Genomic DNA, 24,796 nt, shown 5'->3' with positions numbered 1-24,796 from the left:
TACCCTTCCGAGCCTGCACGTGCTCTTCTCTGCTCACTCATTCCAGGACACGCCTGCTGAGGGCCTGATCGGTGCGAAGAGCACGGGCGATACAGGGGTGTGTTCTGCGCTCTGTTACCTTCCTCTGTGAGTTCTTCACGCACACTTAAGATAACAACTTCACAGAGGCGTCAAATTAAAAGTGGGAGAGGTTTTTAGACTTTCGGGACACTGGTTATCTATAGGGTCTCTTCTGACTCACAGACTTAGAAAACAAACTTATGGTTGCTGGTGTGAGGGAGGGATACTTAGGGACTTCGGGAAGGTCATGAACACACTGCTATATTTAAAGTGGACAGCCAACAAAGACCTCCTGTAAACAGTACAGGACACTGCTCAATGCTCAGCGCCAGCCTGGATGGGAGGGGAGTCCGGGGGAGAGTGGACACAGGTCTGTGTGTGGCTGAGTGCCTCGGGTGCTCACCTGAAACTACCACAACACTGTTAATCTGCTCACCCCGATGCAAAATGGTGTGGGTGTTTTAAAAAAAAGCAAAGTGTCTCTTCTGCAAATAAAAAAGATAAACACTTCTGCAGTCAAACCCACGACAAGCCCCTACCTTTCGTGGTGAGGATTTTCGAGGTCACTTCCAGTTTCTCCAGTGGTTCCATCCCAATGTTCTCCAGTCTCACAACAAGCTGCTGGGTTTCCCCATTGTAAAGCTGCACAGACACGTTAGTAGATATTTCATCACCAGAGGAAGGCTGTAATGAATGTGCGGACCTAAAGTAAGAGCAAGAATTATAATCTGTTTTAGAAAAACAGAAAAAAAATTGATGGCATTTTAGAGTCATGCACATCACCACACTTTAGCACTCCAGACACACGGGCCGTGGCTTCAGCGCGCAGTCAGCGCCCAGCAACCAGGAGCTCCAGGGCGAGTCGCTATGCGCTGAGCACTGTCCACACACAGAGGCGCTCTGGGTCACAAGATAAGGCTCTCACTGGCCTTACTGGCTCATGTGTGTGTGAACCATAAGAATAATTGTTGGATCATGCTGAGGGCAGGTGAAACAATGAATTACTTCAAAGGATCCCTAAGCGTGCTGCTTGCTAAAAATATTTTTAAATCTCAGAAATGCCCGGAAAATCCACAGACTGAAGGAGAAAACTCAAATGAACCATTCGAAATGACAACCTGGGAGCTGGGGGAAAAGGCAAAAGGAAAGCACAAACAGCAGCCTCCACATCCCAGTAAAATCAACGAGCGATGCTGGCAAACCCCTGACGGGAGCCGGGGCAGCTGGCAGGCCCTCGGCACCGGCCAGGTGGGGCCCTGGGCCACGCAGGGTACAGCCCAGAGTCCAGAGACCCCGAGGCTCGCCCAACGCGCCCCTGAGGCTGCGGCACTGCAGCCCTGGTCTGAAACTCTGGCCTGAGTCCTAATGACCATCACTCAGCCCACAGTCCTCATCACCCTGGTGTCCCCTTCCCAATGCAAGTGCCAAAGCCACTTCCGGGCCAGGAGGTCACTGTGACCACAGGGAGGAGGCTCTGGAGAGAATGGGGACAAATGCCAGCCATCAACAAGGGAGGCACGTGTGGCAGGTGGAGTCAAAAAGCACATCCAAAGCCCGTTCTCCAAAAATAACAGCATAGAGAATCAACGTGAACTCCTTGGCATTTTATACCTTTAGAGCTGTTCGTGAATCAAGAAATAAATTTTCTCTGTCAAGTAAGGATAAGTGACTCCAGCCCTCACTGTAAGTGACTTCTTTCCACATTTCATCACAGAGCCCTCCTCAGGTGAGAACTGTAGTCCACCTGGATTTGCAGGGAAAGTATCTGGGAAAACTGAAACACAGCTGACACAAGCAGAGAGGGGGAGGAAGCAGAAGGCAGCGCAGCACACAGAGCCGACGGTCCCGAAGACCACGCCCCACACGCCCAGCTTAAGCTGGGGGGTGCGGGGGGAGGTGGGCGAGGCTGGCACCAAGGAGGGGCCCACTGAGTAAGCGACTGAGCCTTCCAAACATCTCAGAAAATGCCGAGACACATTTAGAAAGACAGCCCAAGGGATAAACAATAAAGCATTATCCGTATGAGCAAAAACTGAGACGGTCCCAAATCCCAACAGCAGGGAAATGAATGGGGATGTGATTCTGAGATGGCTTCATGATGTACTTTTTTAAGCAATTAAAACAGAAAGCTTTCAGCTTAGGTTATATATTTATGCAAAGAGAAATCTATGATACTAAATGAAATGCAGTATGATCTAAACATACATATATTGTTCAGTGAGCAAACAGTGGAAACACCAGAAAGCATTAAGTCATTCCCTCTGAGATTTCTCTTCCTTCCTTATCCTTTCCTAAAATGCTAGAGGGAAAAAAAAGGACTATTTTTATTTTAGAAGATAAGACTTCTTAAATTCTCTTAAGCCTCAACTGTTTCTCATAAAAATGACATTTCCAAAGGCTAATTTCACATTTTGTTCTGATCTTAGTAAGAAACACCTCAACTGCGCTCCAGTTTGCCGCAAGCAGAGCACTGCCTGTTGGTCCCCTGAATACACTCACACTCTGGCCGTGAGGTTAGAGGTCGCAAGGTCAGAGGGTAACTCCGGCTCCCGGGCTCTGGCCACAGCATGCAGCACAGGACTCCCGGGGGCCCTGGGGTCGGCAAGCAGGCCCGGTGCCCATGGGCGCTACCTGGGCAGAGACGTGCTGATCTGCAGGCGGGGCAGCGCAGGGATGACCTCCACCGTGGAGCCGCTGGTCTTGATTCCCGGGAGGCTGTCCAGCAGACAGTCGCTGAAGACGCCAAACACTGTGGTGTGGTAGCCTGGGGACAAAAGGCCAAGTTTCACCCCCTGGAAAGGCTTCACGGCTCACGCCCAAGGGGGCCCCACGGGTGACAGGGGCGCAGGGTCCCCTCCAACCTGAGTTGAGATTCAGGGCCCGTCAGCTGCCCGGCGGGCTCGCGGCTCCCGAGCTCAAGCCCACAGCCTCGTGTCCCCGAGCAGAGGTGAGAGTTGGGCCCGCAAGCCCGCTCCAAGGTGGGCTGCGTCCAACCAATGGTACACAAACCATAAACGTCACCCAAGTTCACAATCAGTGTCTCATCCCTTCACTAATTTGCTTTTCAAATTTATCCATCCCTAAAATGGAAAGGAGAGCTTGTACCCCTTTCCAGGACATAATGGGACTTAATAAGTATTTGAAAGAAAGTGATTCAAAAGCTTGCGTTGAGAGATGAAAGTTCAAGAGTCGATTATTGTTATCATAACTGTTACATGATGTGGCAATCTGCTCAATGTGTACAAACACTGTAATTTACGATTAGCAAAATTTTCATTTAAGAAACACTCCTCAGGTTAGATAAGCACTTGAAATTGTTTAAGCAAAGCTTGGAAATGGCTTTTGAAATTTGAGGTAATTATTATAAACAACATTCACCGTGTAACAAAATCAAGTAACACTTGATGGTAAGTACCTAGGGTGGCAACTTCTCTGCATCCGTATTAAACGTCTACATACTCAACAAGAAGCAAGAGGTACCGTGGAGACAGACAGGGCCCTGATACAGCCTTCGACTTAAAAGAGCTCCAATTCACGGCACCCACATTTCCTTCTTCTTAAAGTATGGTCCTTCAATAATATATATATATATATAAAGAAAAAATATTTTTAAAAATAATAATAATAAAGTATGGTCCTTCAAAGCCTCCTTTTAAACAGACTCCTTTCCCAGTGAATGTTGACTTTCAGCCACCAAATGGATACTGAAGACCTACTATGTGCCAGGTGTGAGGATCCAGCCAAGAAAGCCAGATGCGGCTGGCAAGAAGTGGGCCCACAGGCCATGGCGGGCATGATGTGAAGGAAGGGCTGCCACGGTGGAGGGAGGGCAAGGCCGGGTGGGCACCGCAGGGGCACCTGAGCCAGGCCTCAAGGCCCCCCTGCAGAGGGACAGCGCGAGTAGGGGGCGGGAAGCAGGCCGCATGCCCAGGATGAGAGCCCCCCACGCCTGCCCAGATGCACAGGGCCCAGCGACGCAGCCAGAGTGAGACAGGGAGCCCTGGCGGGGAGCACAGTGAAGGGAGGACTGCTTCCAGCCCAGAGGCCTGCGCTGCGGAGAGGTCACGAGGCCGCACCACGGGAAGAATGAGGGCAGAAAGACCAGTCCTGATGCTTCGGTGACAAGCCCGAGAGAGGGCGGAGGGGCAGAGGGTGTTGACAACACGGGCAGTAACGTAAGGGGAGTGAGGGGGAGACAGGAGCAGTCCAGGATGACCCCTGGTGCCTGGCCAGGGACGGGGCCTGGGTCCCTGGGATGGGACCACGGGGCAGGGGCAACGTGGGGGTGGTGGGTGGGGACACACTGAGTGTGACACGCCCTGGAGACAGACAAGGAGAGTGAGTGCAGGACAGGCAGGTCCAGGAGAGGGGTCTGGACGGGAAAGGAGACAGACGGACTGCAGAGGCAGCAGGCGGAGACGGAAGGAGACGAGAGAAGGGTGGCGGGGCCGCAGCCCCAGGGGGAGACTCAGAGTGCACCTGTGGTCCAAGAAAGACAGACTGGCGCGCGGCAGCTGACACCACATCCTGTGCCCTCTGCACGGTTTGTCTGCGGCGAACCCTCCGTGGTGGCGCAGGAGTCCAAGGCCCCCGGAACCACAGCCAGAAAGGAGCTGTCCTTACCGTTCACAGTGATCGTCCCCGTCGTCTGCGGGACCCCAACGAGCGTCACCGGGTAAAGACCAGACTCAGCCGGGAGGGAGAGTGCCGCGGGGAGAGACTCGAACTCCACTCCGCTCGTGAGCAGCCCCTGAAGCGGGCGGCAGAGGACACAGTGAGTGCAGCCCCAACCCTGACCCAAAGCCCCCGCTCAGCCAGCAGGAACACCTGGGACTCAGAAGACAAGGACTCCTTAGTGACGTGAACAAAAGACAGCCTAGAAGCATGGTTACAAAACAGTCTTGAAATGGGCAGCACCAGGGGCGCCTGAACAACAATTCCATCTTTAATTCTAGCTCCGCTTGACACAGTATGAATGTGTGTGCTGTTTTGTTGTTTTACCAAGCTGGAACATAAACAGAAAGAAAAAATAAAATATTTTGCTTACAAACAAAATGAAAAAAATACGACACATGGAAAGCAATCGGTTAATCTTCTTCCAGTGCGTCTGTGAACCATCAGTCCATCTCTCTAAGAGCCAGGCCCTACACTAGATGGTGGAGGAGACAGGCTGCGTGGCCTCTGGGAGCCACCCGTGACTGCAGGGCCTCCCCGCGCTCGGGCCCTCTCCTCGGCACCGTGACGGAGGCCCTGGCCAGCACAACAGCCGAGAGAAGACACAGCATGGAGACAATCAGCTACACACAAAAGCTGCAGAAAAGCCTGTGGTGCCTACGAGGAAACGTGAACTAACAACAGCCCGGTAACAAAGTCAGCATTCACAAAGCAGAAGTATCTCCGTAACCGAGCAATAACCACATGAGAAGACGAAACAGCAAAAATACCATGAACAGGGAGCAGCCCCGCTGGTCTGGTGGCTAGACTCAGAAGGAAGGGGCCCAGGCTCGATCCCTGGTCAAGGAACTAGATCCCACATGCCGCCACTAAGACATAGCACAGCCAAATAAAGAAATAAATAAACGCTTTTCTTTAAGTACCATTAACAAGAGATCAAAAACACCCCCTATGTTGGAGTCAGCCTACCAAGAGGGGTGAGAGTCCTGCACTGAAGCCTGCAGAAGACGGCAGAGGGGCATTAAGAAGACCTACGTGAAGGAAGGTGTGCCGTGGTCCATCCCTGGAGCAGGCAGGTGAGGGGACGCTGTTGTTGCCCCGAGCCACGTTCTCACGGGGGAGGCAAGGACACGGATGCGGAAGGAGGCAAGGAGAGCCCTCTGGAGACGGAGCGGACCTGAAGGGATGACTGCAAGGTTGGGATCTGTGAAGCCTGCATCTGTGTGTGTGTGCCCTTGGGCACACGTACATGTATGTACACACGTGCAGATGCATGTGGTAGGTACGCGTGAGCACATGCCCATGTGTGCATGCACGACACTGTTTCTAACTCTGTCTGCGGAAAGCACCCAGAAGCAAGGCTCTCTTAGTGACAGAGAGCACGCCTGCGCCCAGAGTCTGGGCAAGAGCATGAAATGATCTAACTACGTGTGAAACAGACGACGTGGCCAAGAACGGAAGCGGAGAAACCAATTAGGTGGCTATTGTCTCCAGGCAAAATACACTTGCATTTGATTTCTTTTTAAAATAGCTAAAGCCAGCATGGCCCACCATGAGCACTTGCTAACTGACAGTGGATACCCGAGGTGTGGCTCTTCCCTGTGCCGTTCCCCACACTTGAAGCATTTCGCAATGTAATTAATTCTGAACATGATTTGTGGGCTGTCTCCTAGTGGTAAATTTTATTCTTTGTTCTTCCTCAGTTTTTGATAAAAGCACATATTACTTTTTTAAATTAATTTATTTATCTGGCTGTGTCAGCACTTGGTTGGGGCACATGGACTCCAGTTGCGGAGCAGGGACTTAGTTGGCATCTTAGCTTCCTGACCAGGGATTGAACCTATATCCCCTGCACTGCAAGGCGAATTCTTAACCACTGGACCACCAGGGAAGTCCCAAATGCAGGAATTACTTTCCAACCAGTTCAAGCTAAGCCTAAAAAGAAACAGTAGGCATATGATACTTTAACCACTTTAGAGAAAATTCTCTGAACAACTCTCAATGTTATTCCTGGCTTAGGCCAGGAGACAAAGCCACTACAAGGCCTGACCAAGAGCTAAGCCCCGAGGCTGGCATGTTCTTGTGCAAAAGGAGGAGGAGGGAACGCTCATCCTTATAGGTGGCTCTCTTATAGGGGGGACCTCAGGTTGCCCACTCAATACTCAGCTGAATTTCTAAGAGCTCCAAGGGACATGGGAAAACCATGCCTCATGCCAGAGGCCCAAAAGTCATCTTAAGTAACTACCAGTCTGCCTGCGAGCTCCCACTCATCCTGTGTCCTCAGCGGGGCCTCCCCGACCCTCCACATGGGTCCCACAGCCCCTCCTCCACCCTGACCATGGAGTAGAGGCCTGGCCTGACACGTGGCCTAGGCACTCGGCAAGCTCTGAACACGAGTCATAAAACCCCAGAGGAAAGCATCACCCAGCTAACAGCGCCCTTCGCACATCACAGGGAAGTAACAAAGGGGACCCACACAATGATGAGCACAGAGAAGACTTGCAGGACGGGAATCCACCCAGCATGTGCAGGGCTCTCCTCTGGGAACACGAGGTCCAGCGTGGAGAACCAGACACTGCGGAGCTAGGGAGGAGCTTCGGCAGACACCATCGCAGGGTGGGCATTTAACACACAGGCTGACACCTGATTTGAAACCCAAGGCAGATTTCGCCTTAGCATTGCAGTCATTTATTCTCTTATAAATAAAGAGGCCTTGGTCATCTTGTCATCCTGAGCAGTGAAGGTTGAGTCGGGGGCACACTATGCGCTTTGTAGCCTCGCTACTCTCATATGAATCTCAACATGGTCATCTCAAATATTACATTCTGTCAACTCAGTTCTGTGTGTGTTCGAATCCGAGATGTCTTTTATTCACTGATTCACACACTTACTGGGGACCAAGCTCTAAAAACGGGGGAATGCAAGACGTGGTCTTCATTCACAAAAAGATTATAATCTTTGGCAAAACAAATCTTAAAAACAGACACATATCATAAGAAGTACGACTCAAATACTAACTAAGAAACACGTATCAATGGTGAACTGATGTTTAGCCCAAAAGGGTCAAATGACTGGTGCTACGTACCATGTTTTCAACTCGGAGCTCAAACGGCATTGGGTTATACACCATCAGCTGAACTTCACACACATCTCCTTGAACCCACTGGAAATCTAGAAATACACACACACAAAGCAATCCGTGTGTTAGCTGGTGTTTCTGCATGCTTCCCGTGGCTTCAGATCACGCCTCTGGCCATTTCCCAATGAAGCAGGGGCATTATGACCACCTTGAGAGACACAGTTTAAACCTACGCTGCTGCTAGCTTTCTCCAAAGCCAAGCGCGTTGTCACTGCCACCTGGATGCCCTGTGACCGACGCTTCTCTTGCTTGGAGCCAAACGCAGCTTCATGAACCTGGAAGTAACCAGACGGCACAGCTCCCGGTAGAGAGCCACCACTCGTCACATAGACCTTCTCAGGCCCGAGGCTGGCGCTCAGGAAGACGGCACCGTGGTCAACTCTAAGTGGCACAGAGCGTGGTTCCTCTTTCCATCCTGAAGTCTGTGAGAGAAGATGGTGGCGCCTCCTCCCTGACCACTCCCAGGCCAGCTGCAGTTCAACACGTACAGGAGGCAGAATTCTGAGATGACCCCCAATCCCTGGTGTATATGCTGTGTAACTCTTTCCCAAGTGTGAACACAAGGATCGGTTATGTTCTGTAACAAAGGGGGAGGAGGTTTTCATATGTGATGAGGGCCCCCAAGCCTTCAAAGCAGTGGGCTTTGAGTTAACCCAAGGGCGATTATCCCAGGAGGACCTGGTGTTCTCCGAAGAGCCCTGGAAGGGAACCTGCTCACCCTGAGTGAGAAGACTCAACACGTGAGCAGGTGTGTGGAGGAGGCCAGGCGGCCAGGGTCTGAGAGCAGCTGCGATAAGCTGAAAGTGGTCCAGGTGACACCCAGCAGTGGACAGGGACCTCAGCCCCACAATCCCAAGGAACCAAGAACCCGAGGGAGGTGAGAAACAGACCCTACCTAGTCGAGCCTCCCGATGAGAACACAGCCCCATCTGAGACCTGGATCTCAGCCCGCAACCCTGAGCAGAGGCCCATGCTAACACAGGCTGCGCTCATGACGCTAACAGTGAGAAAAATACATTGTGTTCTTTAAGCCGCGAAGTCAGTGGTCATCTGTTGTGCAGTCCCCACCCCCGCTCCACTGCCCTCTCCTCCTTGGAGATACTCCCCTGGGCAACTCAGAAGGGACCTGAGCACCAAGCGAGGTGCGGGGCAGGAGCCACTGGCCAGCCCTCGGAAGGCTGTCTCTGACTCCGCATCATGCCCTGGTGAGGGAGGTACCACAATCCCATGTTACAAGGCAGGGACCAAGGTCCAAGCAGGTTAACAAATGTGCCGGGAATCACAAAGCCAGGAAGCGGTGTGGCAGGGATTCAAGCCAGGTCTCTGAACTCAGAGAAGTGTCTAGAACGGACAGTGGTGGATAAAGGGCTTCTCCTAGAGCAGACACTAAGATTTACTTACCAGCATTCTTCAGCTTCATAGGCTTTCATAAAGACACCATTTTCCCCCAAACACTTTGCACCAGGCCCTCGCACAGAGACTAAGACAGGCTGCGCCAAGCCTGTGGCATCTGAAACTGCACGCAATGAAGAAGCAGCCCACCAGGTGAGCTGGCTCTTAAAATGCTTGCACAAGCAGGTGCCCGTATGCAGTCTTAACAACACAGAGCAGTGGTCAGCAGGGCACAGATCATCCTCATTCACCAAGAAGGACATGGTAGGCTGAACCATCCATCATTCACGGCCCTGACAAATGAGGCCGCCAGGCCCACCTCCCATCTGCCTGGCCCCCAAGCTTTGGCTGCTGTTCCCCGCTGGCTCCGGAAACCCAGCCCTCCTCACCCGCCTCAGCCTGAGAACTCCTGCTGCAGGGCACAGGGCCCCCAGCCCGCCTTCAGCAGCACCCCGAGCACATTACTGCCTCCGCGGTCAGCACCCAGCCCTCCCTCACAGCCGAGGAAAATGTCATTTGTTTTAACAGGCTGCTGCCTGAGAGTGAGGGAGCTGTTTGTCTTCTCTGTCACGGTCAAATGACCATCATTTTAAAATTCATTTTCCTGGGGTGCTGAAAGGAATCGTCTATACTCGCACAGTCAGAGTCGCTAAAGGTAAACCTAAGATAAATCTTTATTACAGGAACAGCTATTAATGTCTGACAAGAGATCATCTCCTTCCCGGGTCTTGGCGTGCCTCCACAGTCTGTCCCAGAAACCTCGGAAAGGGCCAGCACTGGAGGCTATTACACAGCCCTGTCTCAGGGCCCCCCACAGTACTACACGGCCCCCGGGCAGGTCTTAGCTGTGGACTAACAGCGTCTTTCGGGGGCTTCTGTCGACAAGCTCATCTCTTTCCACCACGCTGGCTGGACCCATCTGGCAGGGGGCACTCCTGATTTCTCACTGTCCCCCCAGCACCTTGGACAGCGCACACGACGCTGCTCAGAGCCTTGAGCGAACAGCGCCGGTACCGTTGTGTTAGCATCTCCCTCGACCCCTGAGGAGCCCGTGCACTGGGCTTCTAGCGCCCCCTTCCCGCAGAGAGCGCAACTGCAGCCCGGGGAGGCCCTGGGACAGTTCCCGCCTGTCCATCCTCCCAGGCAGCTGCGGATCTCAGCACGAAGCCCGGCCACACCAAGTCCTGGCACAAAACCCTTCACCTCTCTGCGCTCACGCTCAGGACGTGCGCACCCATCACCGCGCGGGGAGTTTAGACGGAAAGACTGGTAAATTACTCCACGTTAGCACAGAAAATGGTTCCAGGAGTGGCCCTCAGCGTTTCTTCCCCTCTAATACTCTGTGTCCTTGCTGTGATAACTCCCCCCAATTACACACAGAGATTCATAGAGATGGGGATTCTGGGTTAAAGACATGTGATTCTTCAAACCTGCAGGCAGGTACTCACTGCTGAGTCTATTGCCAGAAAGATATTAGAAGCCACAGAATATAAATTACACTTGCCTACCCATGGGTCTCCAACAAATAACATGCATTTTGGCTGAAGTTTCTGTTACATCCCGGAAAAAAATCCTGCACCATCCACTGAATTTATCCCCAGCTCAGAGTAACTTCTCACTGTCTTCGAGGAAAAAAGTCCCTGGGAATTCCCTGGCAGTCCACTGGTTAAGATGCCACAGTCCCATTGCCAGCGGTGTGGGTTCACTCCCTGGTCGGGGAACTGAGATCCCATGAGCCACGCAGCGCGGCCAAAAAATAAAGATAAAGGAAAATGTCTCTGGGCTTTGAGTCATAAACCATGGACAAAGCCTGAGCTCTGCCACTTAACTTCCTTCCTGACCTAGGGCAACAATTTACATTCACTCAGTCTTAATTTTCTCATCGATGAACTGGGAGCATGACACCTGCATCACTGGATGGAGTAAAAACCCTCTGCAGCAAGTACAGAGTACTCTTTTCATAAAAGGAAGCCTCAGCAGTTTCTAAGGATCAGAGAGGAAAGAAGAGGAAACGCCAGTGTCAAGGGTTGGGACCTTGCACCCATATGGTGCCCGACTCAGGGGGACCCACATTCTGTTTAGGGCCTTCTCTGTCTCCAAAGTCTTCCTAATGTTTGAGCAAAGGGGCCCCACGTTTTCCTTCTGCATGAAGCCCCACAGATCATGCTGCTGGTCCTGAGAAGGAGTCTCACATCTCCAGTCCCCCAGCTTACCTCTAAAAGCTTCTGTACACAAAATGGGTGAAAGTTTCCTAAAACGTCCTTTAGGGAGAAAACTTACCATCAACCCTAATGAGACCCAAATCAATAACCTCAGATATACAGATGGCCCCACCCTTATGGCAGAAAGCAAAGAGGAACTGAAGAGCCTCTTGATGAAAGTGAAAGAGGAGAGTGAAAAGTCTGGCTTAAAGCTCAACATTCAGAAAACTATGACCATGGCATCTGGCAAACAGTGGAACCAGTGAGAGACTTTATTTTCTTGGGCTCCAAAATCACTGCAGATGGTGACTGCAGCCATGAAATTAAAAGAGGCTTGCTCCTTGGAAGAAAAGCTATGAGCAACCTAGACAGCATATTAAAAAGCAGAGACATTACTTTGTCAACAAATGTCCATCTAGTCAAGGCTATCGTTTTTCCAGTAGTCATGTATGGATGTGAGATGGATCATCAAGAAAGCTGAGTGCCGAAGAATTGATGCTTTTGAACTGTGGTGTTGGAGAAGACTCTTGAGAGTCCCTTGGACTGCAAGGAGATCCAACCAGTCCATTCTGAAGGAGATCAGTCCTGAATATTCATTCGAAAGACTGGTACTGAAGTTGAAATGCCAATACTTTGGCCACCTAATGTGAAGAACTGACTCACTAGAAAAGACCCTGATGCTGGGAAAGACTGAAGGCAGGAGAAGGGGACGACAGAGGCTAAGATGGTTGGACAGCATGACTGACTCGATGGATGTGAGTTTGAGTAGGCTCTGGGAGTTGGTGATGGACAGGGAAGCCTTGCATACTGCAGTCCATGGGGTCACAAAGAGTCGGACACGCCTGAGTGACTGAACTGAACTGAACTAGACCCGAAAAGAGCAGCCAGACTCCTACAATGTCCAGGAAACAAACCTTGTTAACTCTGCAATGACGGGCCCAGATCCACCTGGGGGAAGGGGCCCGGAAGGTGGCCTGCCCACCATCAAGAGACCCCTGAGACTCCGATGCAAACAGGACCCAAGCCCCCCACCTCCAAGAGATCAAAGGAGGCGTCCCCTGGCAGAGGGGCACTGCTCGCTGGCATGTGCTGGAGACGCCCAGGACCAGTTCCACCACCGCTCAACCACGAGGTCCACCCACCCCCTGCTCCCAGCCTCTCTGGCATCTTCTCCAGAGCAGAGGAGCAGTCAGGAGGCCAGAGCTGTCTCTCAGAGTCACAGACTAGAACTAGAACGTCATCACAAGCGCCTGCTGGGTGGGGCCCTGCTCCCCTAAGAGCCAGGAGACTGCTGCAGTCGGTCATTTACCCAGAGCAGAGCCCTGAAACTGGAGCAAGAGGTCACGTTCAAAACACAGCAAGCGGTCGTGTGGCTGGGGCCGCGGAGCAGGGGCGGACAGGCGGGAGGAGGTGAGCGGGAAGGCAGACAGCGCGCGGCAGGCGGGCTCAGCTCTGGGTGTGGGTGGTGGCTGAGTGCACTCGGACTGCTGTATCCTGGGGAGAAGAGCCTCGAGAAGCCAGGACGCCTTCTCTTACGCCAGGGGTGTAAAAATGAAAGGAGGAAAAAAGGAAGACAGAGGAGAAGCCAGCACTGAGTTGCACAAGCTTTGCAGGTCTTCCACTGAAACTTCTCAGACAGAGTCACAACGACCAACCAGTGACCCGCCTCTCAGCCCTGCAGCTTTGTCACTGCGACTCACAGGCCCCACAATCCCCAAGAGTGCGGGGCCCGAGGAGGGGGAGCGGCGAGGAATGAGGCCTGCAGCACGGCCGGCTTGGGGGAGGACACGGAGGCACGGGGTGGCACAGGGGAGCTCTGGGGGCCACGGGGACAGGAAAGCGAGGGGGCCGTGTCCTGGGACGCGGCAGGGGGCTGAGCCCACAGAGAAGCCTGTGAGGGGTCCTCAGCAATGAGTGGTCCTGCCCCGCCCACCCCCAAGACACAATGTCACAGTGCCCTGCTGAGGCACCAGGCCTCTCAGGAGAGGTGACGCTCGCCAGCGAGACACAAAACGAGCACTGCCAGCCTTCAAACAGGACAGTGATGGGACGCCCTTATGCCCATTCAGTTCTGAACAAAGATGACCTTTAATCTCCTTGGATGATTCAGAAGTCACTCCAGGCTTGGAAAAGCACCCTGGTCTCCAAGTACCTCTCCTCTGTAATTGACCTAAGTCTTGAATAACAGAAGTCTTCTGGTTTCTAGAACTTTCACAAAACCTCCTTTTATGAAGTAGATACTAAAAAGGCAGACCTATAGGCAGTAGTCAGACACAGCCAGCAAATGGAATACACCTGAGTGAGGGTATATCCCACAGGCTCACATGAACCGCGTCAAGTCTCATGAGCTCAAGTCCAGACAAGCCTCCGGGTGTCAGGCAGCCAAACACAGCCCGGGAGCTCGGCGGCCCAGCCTACCTATCTTCTTGCTGCGCTCCTCCCCGCGGCTGTGGGCGATGATTGGGGAGTAGATGAAGGGGCTCTTGGCCGACACGTTTTGGCCCAGCAAGCTCTTCATCTTCTGCGGCCGGAGGCTGGCAGGAAGGTTCAGCAGTTTCACACGCCTGTTGTTTCAAAGGGAACAAAAATACTTCAACTGCCTTGTTAGCTTGGCTTCAGCGAAAATACGACCAAATATCTGGTGTTATACGGACAATAAATCAAACAGCAGATAAACTGAGGGGAGGAAAAGCACTCAGCTCTGCAGGACAAGCTCAACTCGTCCCCACCCACCAGACAGTCCCAGGAGAAAGGATGTCTGTGGTCAGACAGAGCCTGCCCCTCGGCCTGCTCCATCGGGACGGCGGCACCTGCCAGCCGCAGGCCTGCCTTCCCTGCGCTGAGGCTCCTGGGCTGTAACACGAACCACTGAGGATTCGGGGAGGCGCGGTGGACACCATGCCCACTGCTCTGCAGAAGCTGGTTCCCTCCTTCCTGATGGGCAGGCCCGCAGCAAACAGAGGTGCAGACCCAGGCCATCTGGAGGAGCCACAGGCGAAGGGCAGCAGCCCCGTTGCCTCTGTTTACCTGCGCATCCAGTTCTGCATTTGCACGGCCTGCGCCTCACTAAGCCGCTTTTCCAGCTGTGGATGTCTGCTAGTGATGCCAGTCAGCCTGGACTGAAGGCCCACGGTCCACAGAGCCAGACCTCAGGCCTGTGCCCACTGCCACCCACGCGCCATCCCAACTAAACCTCATCCCCTCCCGAGCTATGGTACTATCACCATCACCTCCAAGTCCTCAACGAGGAACTGACACAGGAGAGAAGAAGCATGCTGACCAACCCCCACAGCTGGAAACGGGCCAGCCGGACACAGCATGTCCTTCAGCTCCGGCACTGTGACCGCCCTTGGGAAGGACAGCGGGGCGAGACAGCGGTCAGGGCCTGGAGTGAGACTGAAGGCACAGTGAGGGGCAGAGGGTGGGTCGGAAGGTTGGGGGCCACTGAGCCCCTCCCCACCCACAGCCCCTCTGCAGGAGGAAAGGCTGGAGGGTCGGGAAGGGAAGCAGTGCGGGTCTCTCGGAGACAAAGCACCCCCAGTGGTGCCCCACCTCCTCTTCAAGGCAGTCCTGGGGGCTGGACACGGAGCAGACGGACATGCCCGATCGTTGAGTGACCTCGGGGAGGTCAGCCACCCTGGAAAGCTACCTGCTCGATCTGCATCGGACACCAAGTGAAAGACGTCAACCTGGGCCGTGCTAAGGGCTGATCTCTGAGACTCTAGGGGCCATGTTTCTGCCACGGCACAGGCTAATCTGTGCTGACTACATATATATGTCTGTGTGTGTGTGTCTATAAACTAGAGACTGCCTCAGGGAATCCACGACATCACGCCTTTCTCAGCTCTCCCGGCCTCCACTGCGACCCCGTCCGCACATGAGCACCCACACCGCTCCCGGCCATCCCTGACGGCTCCTGAGCCTGGCCTTGGGGAGGCCGGGTCACATGTGTGACCCTCACCTGTTCCCACCATGACCCGCCACAGCTCAAGAAAGGACTCTGTCCTGCACTTTCTCTGCCTGCTTGTCTTTGCAAGCCCCTTCGGCATGCTTTTCTTGTACAGGATCAGAATCGCTCAGTTTTCTGTTTGTTTGGCCGTGAGCTTTCCGAGGACGGGGCACCCAGGGCCTCATTTGTCTCAAGTCCAGCGCTGGTGCAACACGCCAATGCGGACGTCTCAGTGAATGTTGAATGAATAAGCTCCCAAAAGCTGGATTTCCAACTCAACCTCCAAATCTTTCAAAGCCGTATCCTCAGGGCTAAGCAGTTTATCACCAACAGCGGCAAATCCCAGCCCTCTGTGCACAAAGGACCCGGCTGTGCTGTGCTGGGCGAGACGGCAAGTCCTCACGCTGGCAACTGATGAGCGTCTCACGCCCACTGCATCCAGCCCGGGGGAGACGCACCTGCAACAGCCGCAGACCTGAACACAGTGAAGGATCCACCAGCTGGGCAACAGCAAGGAGGGCTTCACCCCTGGACCTCAAGCCTCTCACTCGAAATAGGAAAGATGATCAGTACCTGAGGACGCCGTCCAGGAGGTCCCGTGGACCTGCCCCCCCGGCTCCGTGCTTTGTGGAGGAGGGACAGCCTAGGGTAGGGGCCCGACCTCGCCCTCCCCTCAGTCCTCCTAAGGGAGAGGGCAGATCTGGCAGGAGAACCAGCATGTGCGCTGCTCAGGCCCTTCTCCTGCGGCCTGCCTGCCGAGCAAGGGCACGGATTCTGCCTGGCTCTCGGCGAGACGGGATGGGGCCGGCCCCAGGGCTCTGCCAGAGGCTGGGGAACATCTGGGCGGCCCTGAGTCACACGGCTCCACCTTCCACCTGAGACAGATGTTTCTTTCTCCTGACTCCAAACTCGGGCAGAGAAAGGGGAGTGGTCTAAAGCAGAGACCTTCAAACCTTCACTGTGAAAACTGAGTTGATACGCATGGCAACTCACTCCAGTATTCTTGCCTGGGAAATCCCACAGACAGAGGAGCCTGGCGGGCTACAGTCCATGGGGTTGCAAAGAGCTGGACATGACTGAATGACCAGACAACAAAACAAAGCACCTATGACAGCACCTGACACACGGCAGGTGCACAAAAGCCCTTCTCTTCCCTCCCTAAAACAGCACGCGTTTACAGGCACCGAGAGCCGAGTCCCTGCGCAAAGGACAACACCCACGGGCAGAGGCACGGGAACGAAGCGCCGGGCCCAGCAATGCTGCAAGCACCCTGCTGAACTCTGGACCGGTAGCATCGACTCATGTCTGTGCGCGCTCATCAATAAAACGACACCATCTCCTCGCAGCACAAATAGCTTTCTGCTCGGTGCCACTATCACCGCCAAAAAACGAGGTGTCACCTGTCACCCTAGTAATCATTGACTCAAAGCACAGAAACCTCAGATCACATAAAAGGCTTTTAAAGACTGCAGAGGGATTCTGAGGGCATGGTCAGACAGAAAAGAAACCCAACAAGTCAGCCATGGCATTCATTCATAACTCAAAGTCCAGCATCAAATGTCTGCCCATAAAATGTACCCAGAAAAAGTCACTCAAGGTACCTGACCTAAAGCATAGCTCATTCAGCATAAATTGCTGTGAAACTAATAACATTGTGTTTGGTCTATGGAGCCTGCCAACAGTAAAGAAGTCCAGGGATGACGTTTCCAGAACAAGAATTATTTTTAGGGATTCCGTTTGAAAACATTCGGCATTTTAAAAGCTGATACCTCAGGATACTGTGGCCAATAAGGACGATGCAAAGCAGAGGACACTCATTAGGAAAGGCAAAGCAGAGGACACTCATTAGGAAAGTGACAGAAAATATGTTGGTAAGAAAGCCATGGGACAAATCCGCTTACCTTTGCTCTCGGTTTTCAATTCCTCAACCTTATTTACAGGGGAGACATACCTGAGAACCTCCTGGCTATCTCTGCACAGATGGGCAACAGTCAAAGCTGCCCAAGTTGGGTGATGGGGCCCACAGGGCTGGGGCAGAGCTCCCCGTGGGGAGGGAGGGCAACACGGTAGCCATGGTAACCAGTAGGGGAACTGACCAAATGAGCAACCAGATTGAGGTGTTCCCCCGGTCTGAGAAGGACTTACAGGTACTAGAAGGACCCCTAAGGTGCTGGGTGGAATTGGAGCTTTAGGTATCAGTATGATCTGTTTCCAGTACACAGAAACACACAGGAATAGCCGTGGGCATGAACATGCAGTGAGTAATGTGCATCTATAAATAGATGCCGCCTAGCTCTGTCCACTGGGAGCAGCAGCAACCCGACAGTGAGGCGCACACACAGCACCCAGATCTTAACTCCAGCTCCATCCAAGGGAAGCAGGGCTCTAGCAGGAAACGGCCAGTGCAGGACTAGGGTAGGGACTCAGAGCTGAGTTCATGACCCAGCAGAAGTGCCGGAGAGCAGGGGCGTCAGTGGAGGCTCCCAGGAGAAGGAAGCTTTATCTTCCCTCCACAGGCAGCACCTTCTCTTCTCCCAGCCACTGCAGGACAGAGAGCCACAGCTGCCAGCCTGACGCTAGCAAGAACCTGAGACTGAAGCCTGGCTCCAGAGGGCAGAGCTGAGAGGGCAGAGAGGCAGGTGCTGGTGAGACTGTCTGACGCCTGGCTCCAGCCCTGCCTGAATCCCTCTCCTGGATTCTGTAGGTATATGTGCCATAAACCCCCCTGTGCCTAAGACAATCTGGGTCAGATGTTCTAAGGACTGCTTACGAAGAATCCTGATGGCTGGATCTGTTCGTGTGCTCAACACACATGAGCACCTAAGGGCTGCAAAACAAAGGTCTCTCCAGGAGCTCATAGACAGAGCAAAGGTGTATAATCACACTCCGTAAATGAAAGGGAAGAAAGACACGCAAGGTGCTCCTGGCCGGCTAACCCAGCACCACTCTGTCCCCTTCTCCCTTCCCCACCTGCATTACAGAGATTGGGAGAGTTCAACCCTATGTCCTCGACCTCTCTTACAACCAGCAGTGGCCAGGAGATGCATTCCTGGTCAAGGAGACTGGGGAAGAAGTCCACTTGTGAGCCTGTCAAGATCATTTTTGCTATGCTAGTAAACAAAAGATAGGTGCCCTGGCCCTGGCCCTTCTTCCTTTATCCTATCCTGGATGTAGATGTATCATCTGGAGCTGCAGCAGCCGTTTGGTCATCATGAGGTAAAGACAGCATTACAGAGAAGCCACTTGTTTCCAACTTTTTAATAAATAAAAAAAAAAATAACCTCTTATTTGCTATCCACTACTAGATTTTCTAGTCTTTGCCACTGAAACAATTGGTAATTATCCAGAAGGTGTAATTATTTCTATCTGGGGGGCTCAGGGAAAAGGTTTTACGGAAGAGATAATCTTTAACTAAATCTTGGAAGATGACTGAATACCGCCAGCCAGAGTAAGGGAGGGAAAGGCCCTGTGAGCAGGAGGCGGAGCTGAGCACAGAAATGAAACCCGCCATACAATCGGCCTGCTCAGCGTTTCCATGAGGGTGTATGGGGCTGGGGGTCCGCGGGAACAAGGAAGGGCTTGCAGCCAGCTGGGAGAAAGAGCAGCCACGAACAGTCCTGTGAGCCCCGCAAAACAAGGGAGTGGAGGCGCTCCTAGGCCCGTGTGCAGGGGTACACAGTCCACCAGACATGGCTAGGCGCCACGAGGCCCGGTCTGTCTCCATCACGCAGAGAGGCCACGGCTTGGCTGCGGAACCAGGCAGACACAGGCTGGAGCGGCTCTGCCGGTGGAAAGGCACGTGGCAATGGCCGTTCTGTGATGGCTCCGGTCTGACTCTCATCTATGAAACACGCTTCACAGGTGGCAGCTGAGACTTCACGAGGCGACGGGCCAAATGCACAGGCAGCCACAAACGGGAGCCCTTCTGCAGATCTACATCCCTGCTCAGAAGAAAGCAGGCGCCAGGAGCGAGCCCGCCTCCCGCGCCCCGGCCAGCGTGGCCTACCTGACGATGGGCAGCTTGGTGAAGGGCACTGGGGGCAGCGTGAGCCCGTCTGGGAGGGTGAGGAGTTCCATGGTCCCGGGACACTTGGAGGTATAGTTCTCCAGGCTCTGTGTCACATCCTTTTTTTCTGATGAGAAAATAAAAATAAAGGTTACCTAAACCAAAGAAAAAGGAGGGGAGGGTGATTTTTTTTTTTTTTTTGCTCTATATTTTTGAGCAAAAATAAAATTCTTAACCCAATACTTGACAGTCCAATAAGTCCAATCTTCTGACAGAAATAAAGGGGCAGTGATCACAGGACACAAAAAGAATCCAGAAGCTTCATTCAATTTGTTTAAATAATCACTGGTGGCTGCCCCACATAAGGGTCTGTGGATAAAAAGGAAATTAAGCTACCATCTCCTAGGAGATTTCATTTTCCAAGAGAATAAAACCTTATCAAATTTCAAGAAAGTCGATGGGCGGGCAGGCAGGACTAGAGAATTGGTACATTTTATTACTTAACAAATATTTTTCCAGCAATTACTAGGTACCAAGCAAAATGCCAGGGCCTGTCCCCAAGGAGTGCACAGTCCATCTGTATAACAGATATTTAAGCAAATAATTACAAATCAATATTTTTATTTAAAAGTAAAGCTTTGTGAGATAAGCTTTGTGGTTTTCTCCACCTCACCCCCATGCCTCTCACTCGGAGGGAGGAGGGGAGGATGTAGGTAGTAGCAAAAGTTTGCTTGTCACCCACAAGGGGCTCTAGACACAAGCTCACAGACTCTGTGACACCCCGGAGCTCGAGAGTGCTTCCTGCTGGAAAACCCATGGTAACTCAGGAAGGCAGGCATCGCTGTGCCCATTTTGCAAATGAGAAAACTGAGCCCAAATGAAGGGAAAGGCCATGTCAAGAATCCCAAGTCTGGGCCTTCCCTGGTGGCTCAGTGGTAAAGAGTCTGCTGGCCAATTCAGCGACACAGGCTTGATTTCTGGATTGGGAAGACTCCACGTGCCTCAGAGCAACTGAGCCCATGCACCGCAACTCCTGAGCCTGTGCTCCAGAGCCTGGGCACCGCCACTACCGAGCCCACAGCCTGAGAGCCCTGTTCTGCAATGAGAGAAGCCACCGCAAAGAGAAGCCTGCACACAGCAACCAGAGAGCAGCCCCCACTCGCCACAACTAGAGAAAAGCTTGAGCGCAACAAAGACTCAGAAGAGCCAAAAATAAAGAAATACATAAATAAAATTATATATTTTTAAAAATCCCGTGTTTGCCCCTCAGCCTGTGGCACCCTCACTCGCGCACTGTTTAGAAGAGCGAAGGCGTCAGGACCAGAGGTCCACACCCACCTGCTTCCTGTTCCGGCTGGCAGGGAGGGTGGAGGACTCGGGGGGAACAGGGGAGCACAGCGCAGGGGAGGCGATTCGGGCTGGGCAGCGAGGCCGGGTTCCAGGACGCAGCCTGGTTCCTCCCCATCTGTGGGGTGACCACCTGAGCGGGAGCCCTGTCCTGCCATCTACAGAATGACCAAGAGGGAAATGAGATAACGGATTACAAACAGAGGCTGGTGGACGCAAGGCTGTGTGTGGAGGGACACTGACACTGTCACCACCGTCACGGGGCCTGTGGGCACGGGAGGCTGGCACGGAGCGCACGGGGCCGCACAGGGAGGCCACAAGCTCCCGGACCAGAGACTGTACGAAACAACAGCCAGACAGGGACGGCCCAGTTCTCAGGCATGTGCATTAGTGGGTTAAGGGGTTTTCTGAATCTAAGCGTCATTCCTTAGGGAGCAGGAAGACAGGAAAGCAACCAGAATCAGTCTGGATATAATACAGTAATGCCAATCTGCAGCACAAACAAAATTCTTGAAACAATCAAATCATCTTCAATTTACAGGCAGTAAATCTCCCAAGACAGCGTATTGAAAAGCAGAGACATCATTTTACCAACAAAAGTCCATGTAGTCAAAGCTATGGTTTTTCCAGTAGTCATGTACGTACGTGAGAGTTGGACCATAAAGAAGGCTGAGCACCGAAGAACTAATGCTTTTGAACAGTGGTGTTGCAGAAGACTCTTGAGAGTCCCTTGGACTGCAAGTAGATCCAACCAGTCAATACTAAAGGAAATCAGTCCTGAATATTCACTGGAGGGCACTGATGATGAAGCTGAAGCTCCAGCACTTTGGCCACTTGATGTAAAAAGCCAACTCACTGGAAAAGACCTTGATGCTGGGGAAGACTGAGGGCAGGAGGAGAAGGGGGCGACAGGATGAGACAGTTGGATGGCATCACCGACTCGATGGACGTAAGTCTGAGCAAACTCCGGGATGGAGTGAAGGACAGGGAACCCTGGCCTGCTGCAGTCCATGGGGTCGCAAAGAGTTGGACATGACTTGGCAACTGAACAACAACAAAATCTCCCAAAGGGCTCCCACTGAGAGCACTTAAGTGACCTAACTTGCATTACGCTGAGCAGAGCACTCATGGGTTAGGCACCTGATTACGTGGAGCTATGCTCTCCCAGTAAGCCCTGCTGAAATGAAGACAGGGATGAGCCTGTGAGGGACGCTCAATGCCTCCTGCAAAGTTACCCAAGGAGGAATGGTACCCAGCTGTCCTGCTGGCCGGCTGCAGTTAACAGGACAGACACGGTGGGGACGTGCACAGCTGTGGGCCTCACTGCAGGGTCTCTGGCTGGGAACCTCCCCTGTCTGTGTCTTAGCCTCTCCTTTTGGGCACTTCTCCCGGGCAGGATTTCCCACGTGGGGGTATCAGGCCGGCTGTGGAAGCCAGGTAAAGGGTGAACACATGCTCACTTATTTCCCTCGGTCTCAACGGACCCCTGCTCTCCAGCCGAGCCCATGACTCCAGCCATATGTGTTTGCCTTCTCCTCCATCAGGGGAAATCCTAATGTTCTCTAGAGATGACAGACGGGCAGCCACCTGCCTCTGGAGCAGAACAGGGGCTACAGGGACACAACCAACTCATGAGCTGCTTTCCAGCTAACTCTCCCAGAAGTGATCTGCACTGGTAACGCAACACGGCTGCAGCAGGGAGAACAGGGCTGGCTTCCAGGAGCAAGGACTCACACAACCTCATGTGCGTCTGCAATGGGGCCTCCTCGGGGACACAGGGTTCCTCAGAGACACGTGACATCTGCTGTAGAAACTTCACAACTGACCACAGAGGATGAACGCATGGTTGCTGGGCAGAAAAGGAGGCTTCGTGTCCAGGGGAAGAAATGTAGAAACCCTCAGAGATGGAAGATGACAGAGCAAGCTCTGCAGATCTGCTGCAGGCAGCCTGCGCGTGCACGGCGTGGTCCACGGGGCCAGCGCTGTGCTTAGCACAAAGCGCTAGGAAACACCTGCATCATTAGGACGATTCCATGCACTGAGCACGTGCTTTGGGCCAGATCCCACCCTAGGCCCCTCAGAGGTGAGGCCCTGGGGTTTACAGCAGAACTCCAAAGCCTCTCCATCCAAAACAGGCATGCAACACCCTCCCACAAAGTTCCTGCCCTGGAGGGAGGGTCTGGGCATCATCATCTCCTTTTGAAAGGTGATCAAAATGAACTCAGGGTCAGTCTAGGAAATTCGATTGTGGATTGGTGTTAAACGCTATCAAAAATAATCATTAATATTGGGGTATAACATTAACATTGTGATTCTATTAGAAAATGTCCGGGTTTTTTTAGCAATGCATACTAAAGCGTGAAGGTGTGAAATGGAATGATGCCTCTGGGATTTTTCTTCAAAATAATTCAACAAATAGGAAAAGTCAGAGATGAAGAAAGTGAAAGTCGCTCAGCTGTGTCTGACTCTGTGACCCCATGGACCATACGGTCCATGGAATTCTCCAGGCCAGAATACTGGAGTGGGTAGCCGTCCCTTCTCCAGGGATCTTCCCAACCCAGGGATCGAACACAGGTCTCCCGCATTGTGAGCAGATTCTTTACCAGCTGAGCCACCAGGGAAGCCCAGAGATGAAGTAAATATATAAAAATTTTGATACTTTAGAATCTGGGTGACTGTTACATGGGAATTCATTTTATTGTTCTTTACACTACTATGTTGAAATTCTTTCACGGTAAAAATATTTAACGAGCTTGATGCAGTGAAATGATTTGCTCCAGGTCATACAGACAGGAACAGATTTGAGATTCAACCCCAGTTGGCTGAGTCTTCCTGTCCCCACAGATCAGGCCTGACGACAGAGACCCAGTGTTACCGAAGCAAACACAGAAAGTCAAGGCCACGGTGGCTGCTCACCTCCGTTCCACAAGCCAAGCTGGGAGGAAGCCTGGGATCAATCCGAACGTCCTCCTAACCACACGACAGGGCCACTGGGACGGGACGAATCCTTAATGAATGTCACTAAAAATCAACCATCTTAGCCTACACTGGCTGCCGGGACAAAGAACCACTGATCCTAACTTGAACAGTAAACATTTACTTCTCACAGTTCTGGACACTAGGAGGCCCGACATCAAGGCGCCAGTTCCTGGTCTGCAGATGTCCACTTCTCACTGTGACCTCACCTGGCCTTTCCTCGGGTACATGGGCACAGAGGGAGGAAGGGCCCCCCCTTGACCTAATCTAAACCAGTCACTCCCAAAGACTGCCCCCTCCCCAAAACCACCACCCTGGGAGTCAGGAGTGCAACGTGTGAGTCTGGAGCGGACGCCAACATGCAGCAGCATCAGCGGGCTCAGTTCCAACCAGAACATCCAATGATCACTTCGCCCAAACTGGAGCACCTGATACGCTTGAGAGCTTTTTCCATCCGAGAAACTGAAGAAATCATACAAACAGAACATTTTTAATAAAAGCCTAGTTATCACCTAACCAGACTGTTCCTTACAGGAGTAGAGGATACTCTCATCAAGACTTCTGGCCACAGGCCATTTGCCATTTCAGGACTCAACACTGACATGAAACCCAGCACATCGTGACTTCACACTTTGACAGTTCTGGTCTCTCCTAAGTAATAATCTGAGACAGCTGTGTGTGCATTAGGTCAGTTATGATACTATAAACAGGGAGAGAAGAGAAAGAAGTATTGGATTGGCCACAAAGTTCGTTCTGGTTCTTCCATAATACAGAAAATCAGTAAGATGTTATGGAAAAATTTTTTTGGCCAAGCCAATGTATCTTTTCTTCCAAATCTGAACTAAGGAAACTGATGAAGGAAGGTGGGGGAGGGGGAGCATACAGAGGAAAAGCACAGACGTGGCCTGAAACTGTCTGAACGACGCTTTTAGGGTCGATGCCAGGGCCTCCACGTGGCGCCAGCTCGTCGGCTCTGCTGTGCCAACTCAGAAGCAGCCACAGACACGGAGGGGGCCTGCCAGCTTCCTCGGCAGCAACCATCACCAAGCGCT

At 52.6% G+C, this 24,796-nt stretch overlaps 1 protein-coding gene across 5 annotated transcripts in view; it reads right to left on the bottom strand.

Annotated features, from left to right (window-relative positions):
- Nucleotides 1–24,796, bottom strand: part of TRAPPC9 (trafficking protein particle complex subunit 9) — a 385,435-nt gene that overhangs the window by 295,595 nt on the left and 65,044 nt on the right. For all 5 annotated transcript variants that reach the window (XM_068983500.1, XM_068983498.1, XM_068983502.1 and 2 more), the window contains 6 exons: nt 19,422–19,548; nt 13,885–14,030; nt 7,820–7,905; nt 4,684–4,810; nt 2,692–2,824; nt 600–763 (listed from right to left, as the gene is read on the bottom strand). In XM_068983500.1, coding sequence (XP_068839601.1) covers nt 600–763; nt 2,692–2,824; nt 4,684–4,810; nt 7,820–7,905; nt 13,885–14,030; nt 19,422–19,548 — 783 coding nt within the window. The remainder of the gene's footprint in view (nt 1–599; nt 764–2,691; nt 2,825–4,683; nt 4,811–7,819; nt 7,906–13,884; nt 14,031–19,421; nt 19,549–24,796) is intronic.

The sequence above is a fragment of the Capricornis sumatraensis genome, chromosome 11 (genome assembly GCF_032405125.1).
Source record: "Capricornis sumatraensis isolate serow.1 chromosome 11, serow.2, whole genome shotgun sequence".
NCBI lineage: Eukaryota > Metazoa > Chordata > Mammalia > Artiodactyla > Bovidae > Capricornis > Capricornis sumatraensis.
Note: the sequence above shows the minus strand (reverse complement) of the source record. Positions and strands in the feature narration are given on the sequence as shown.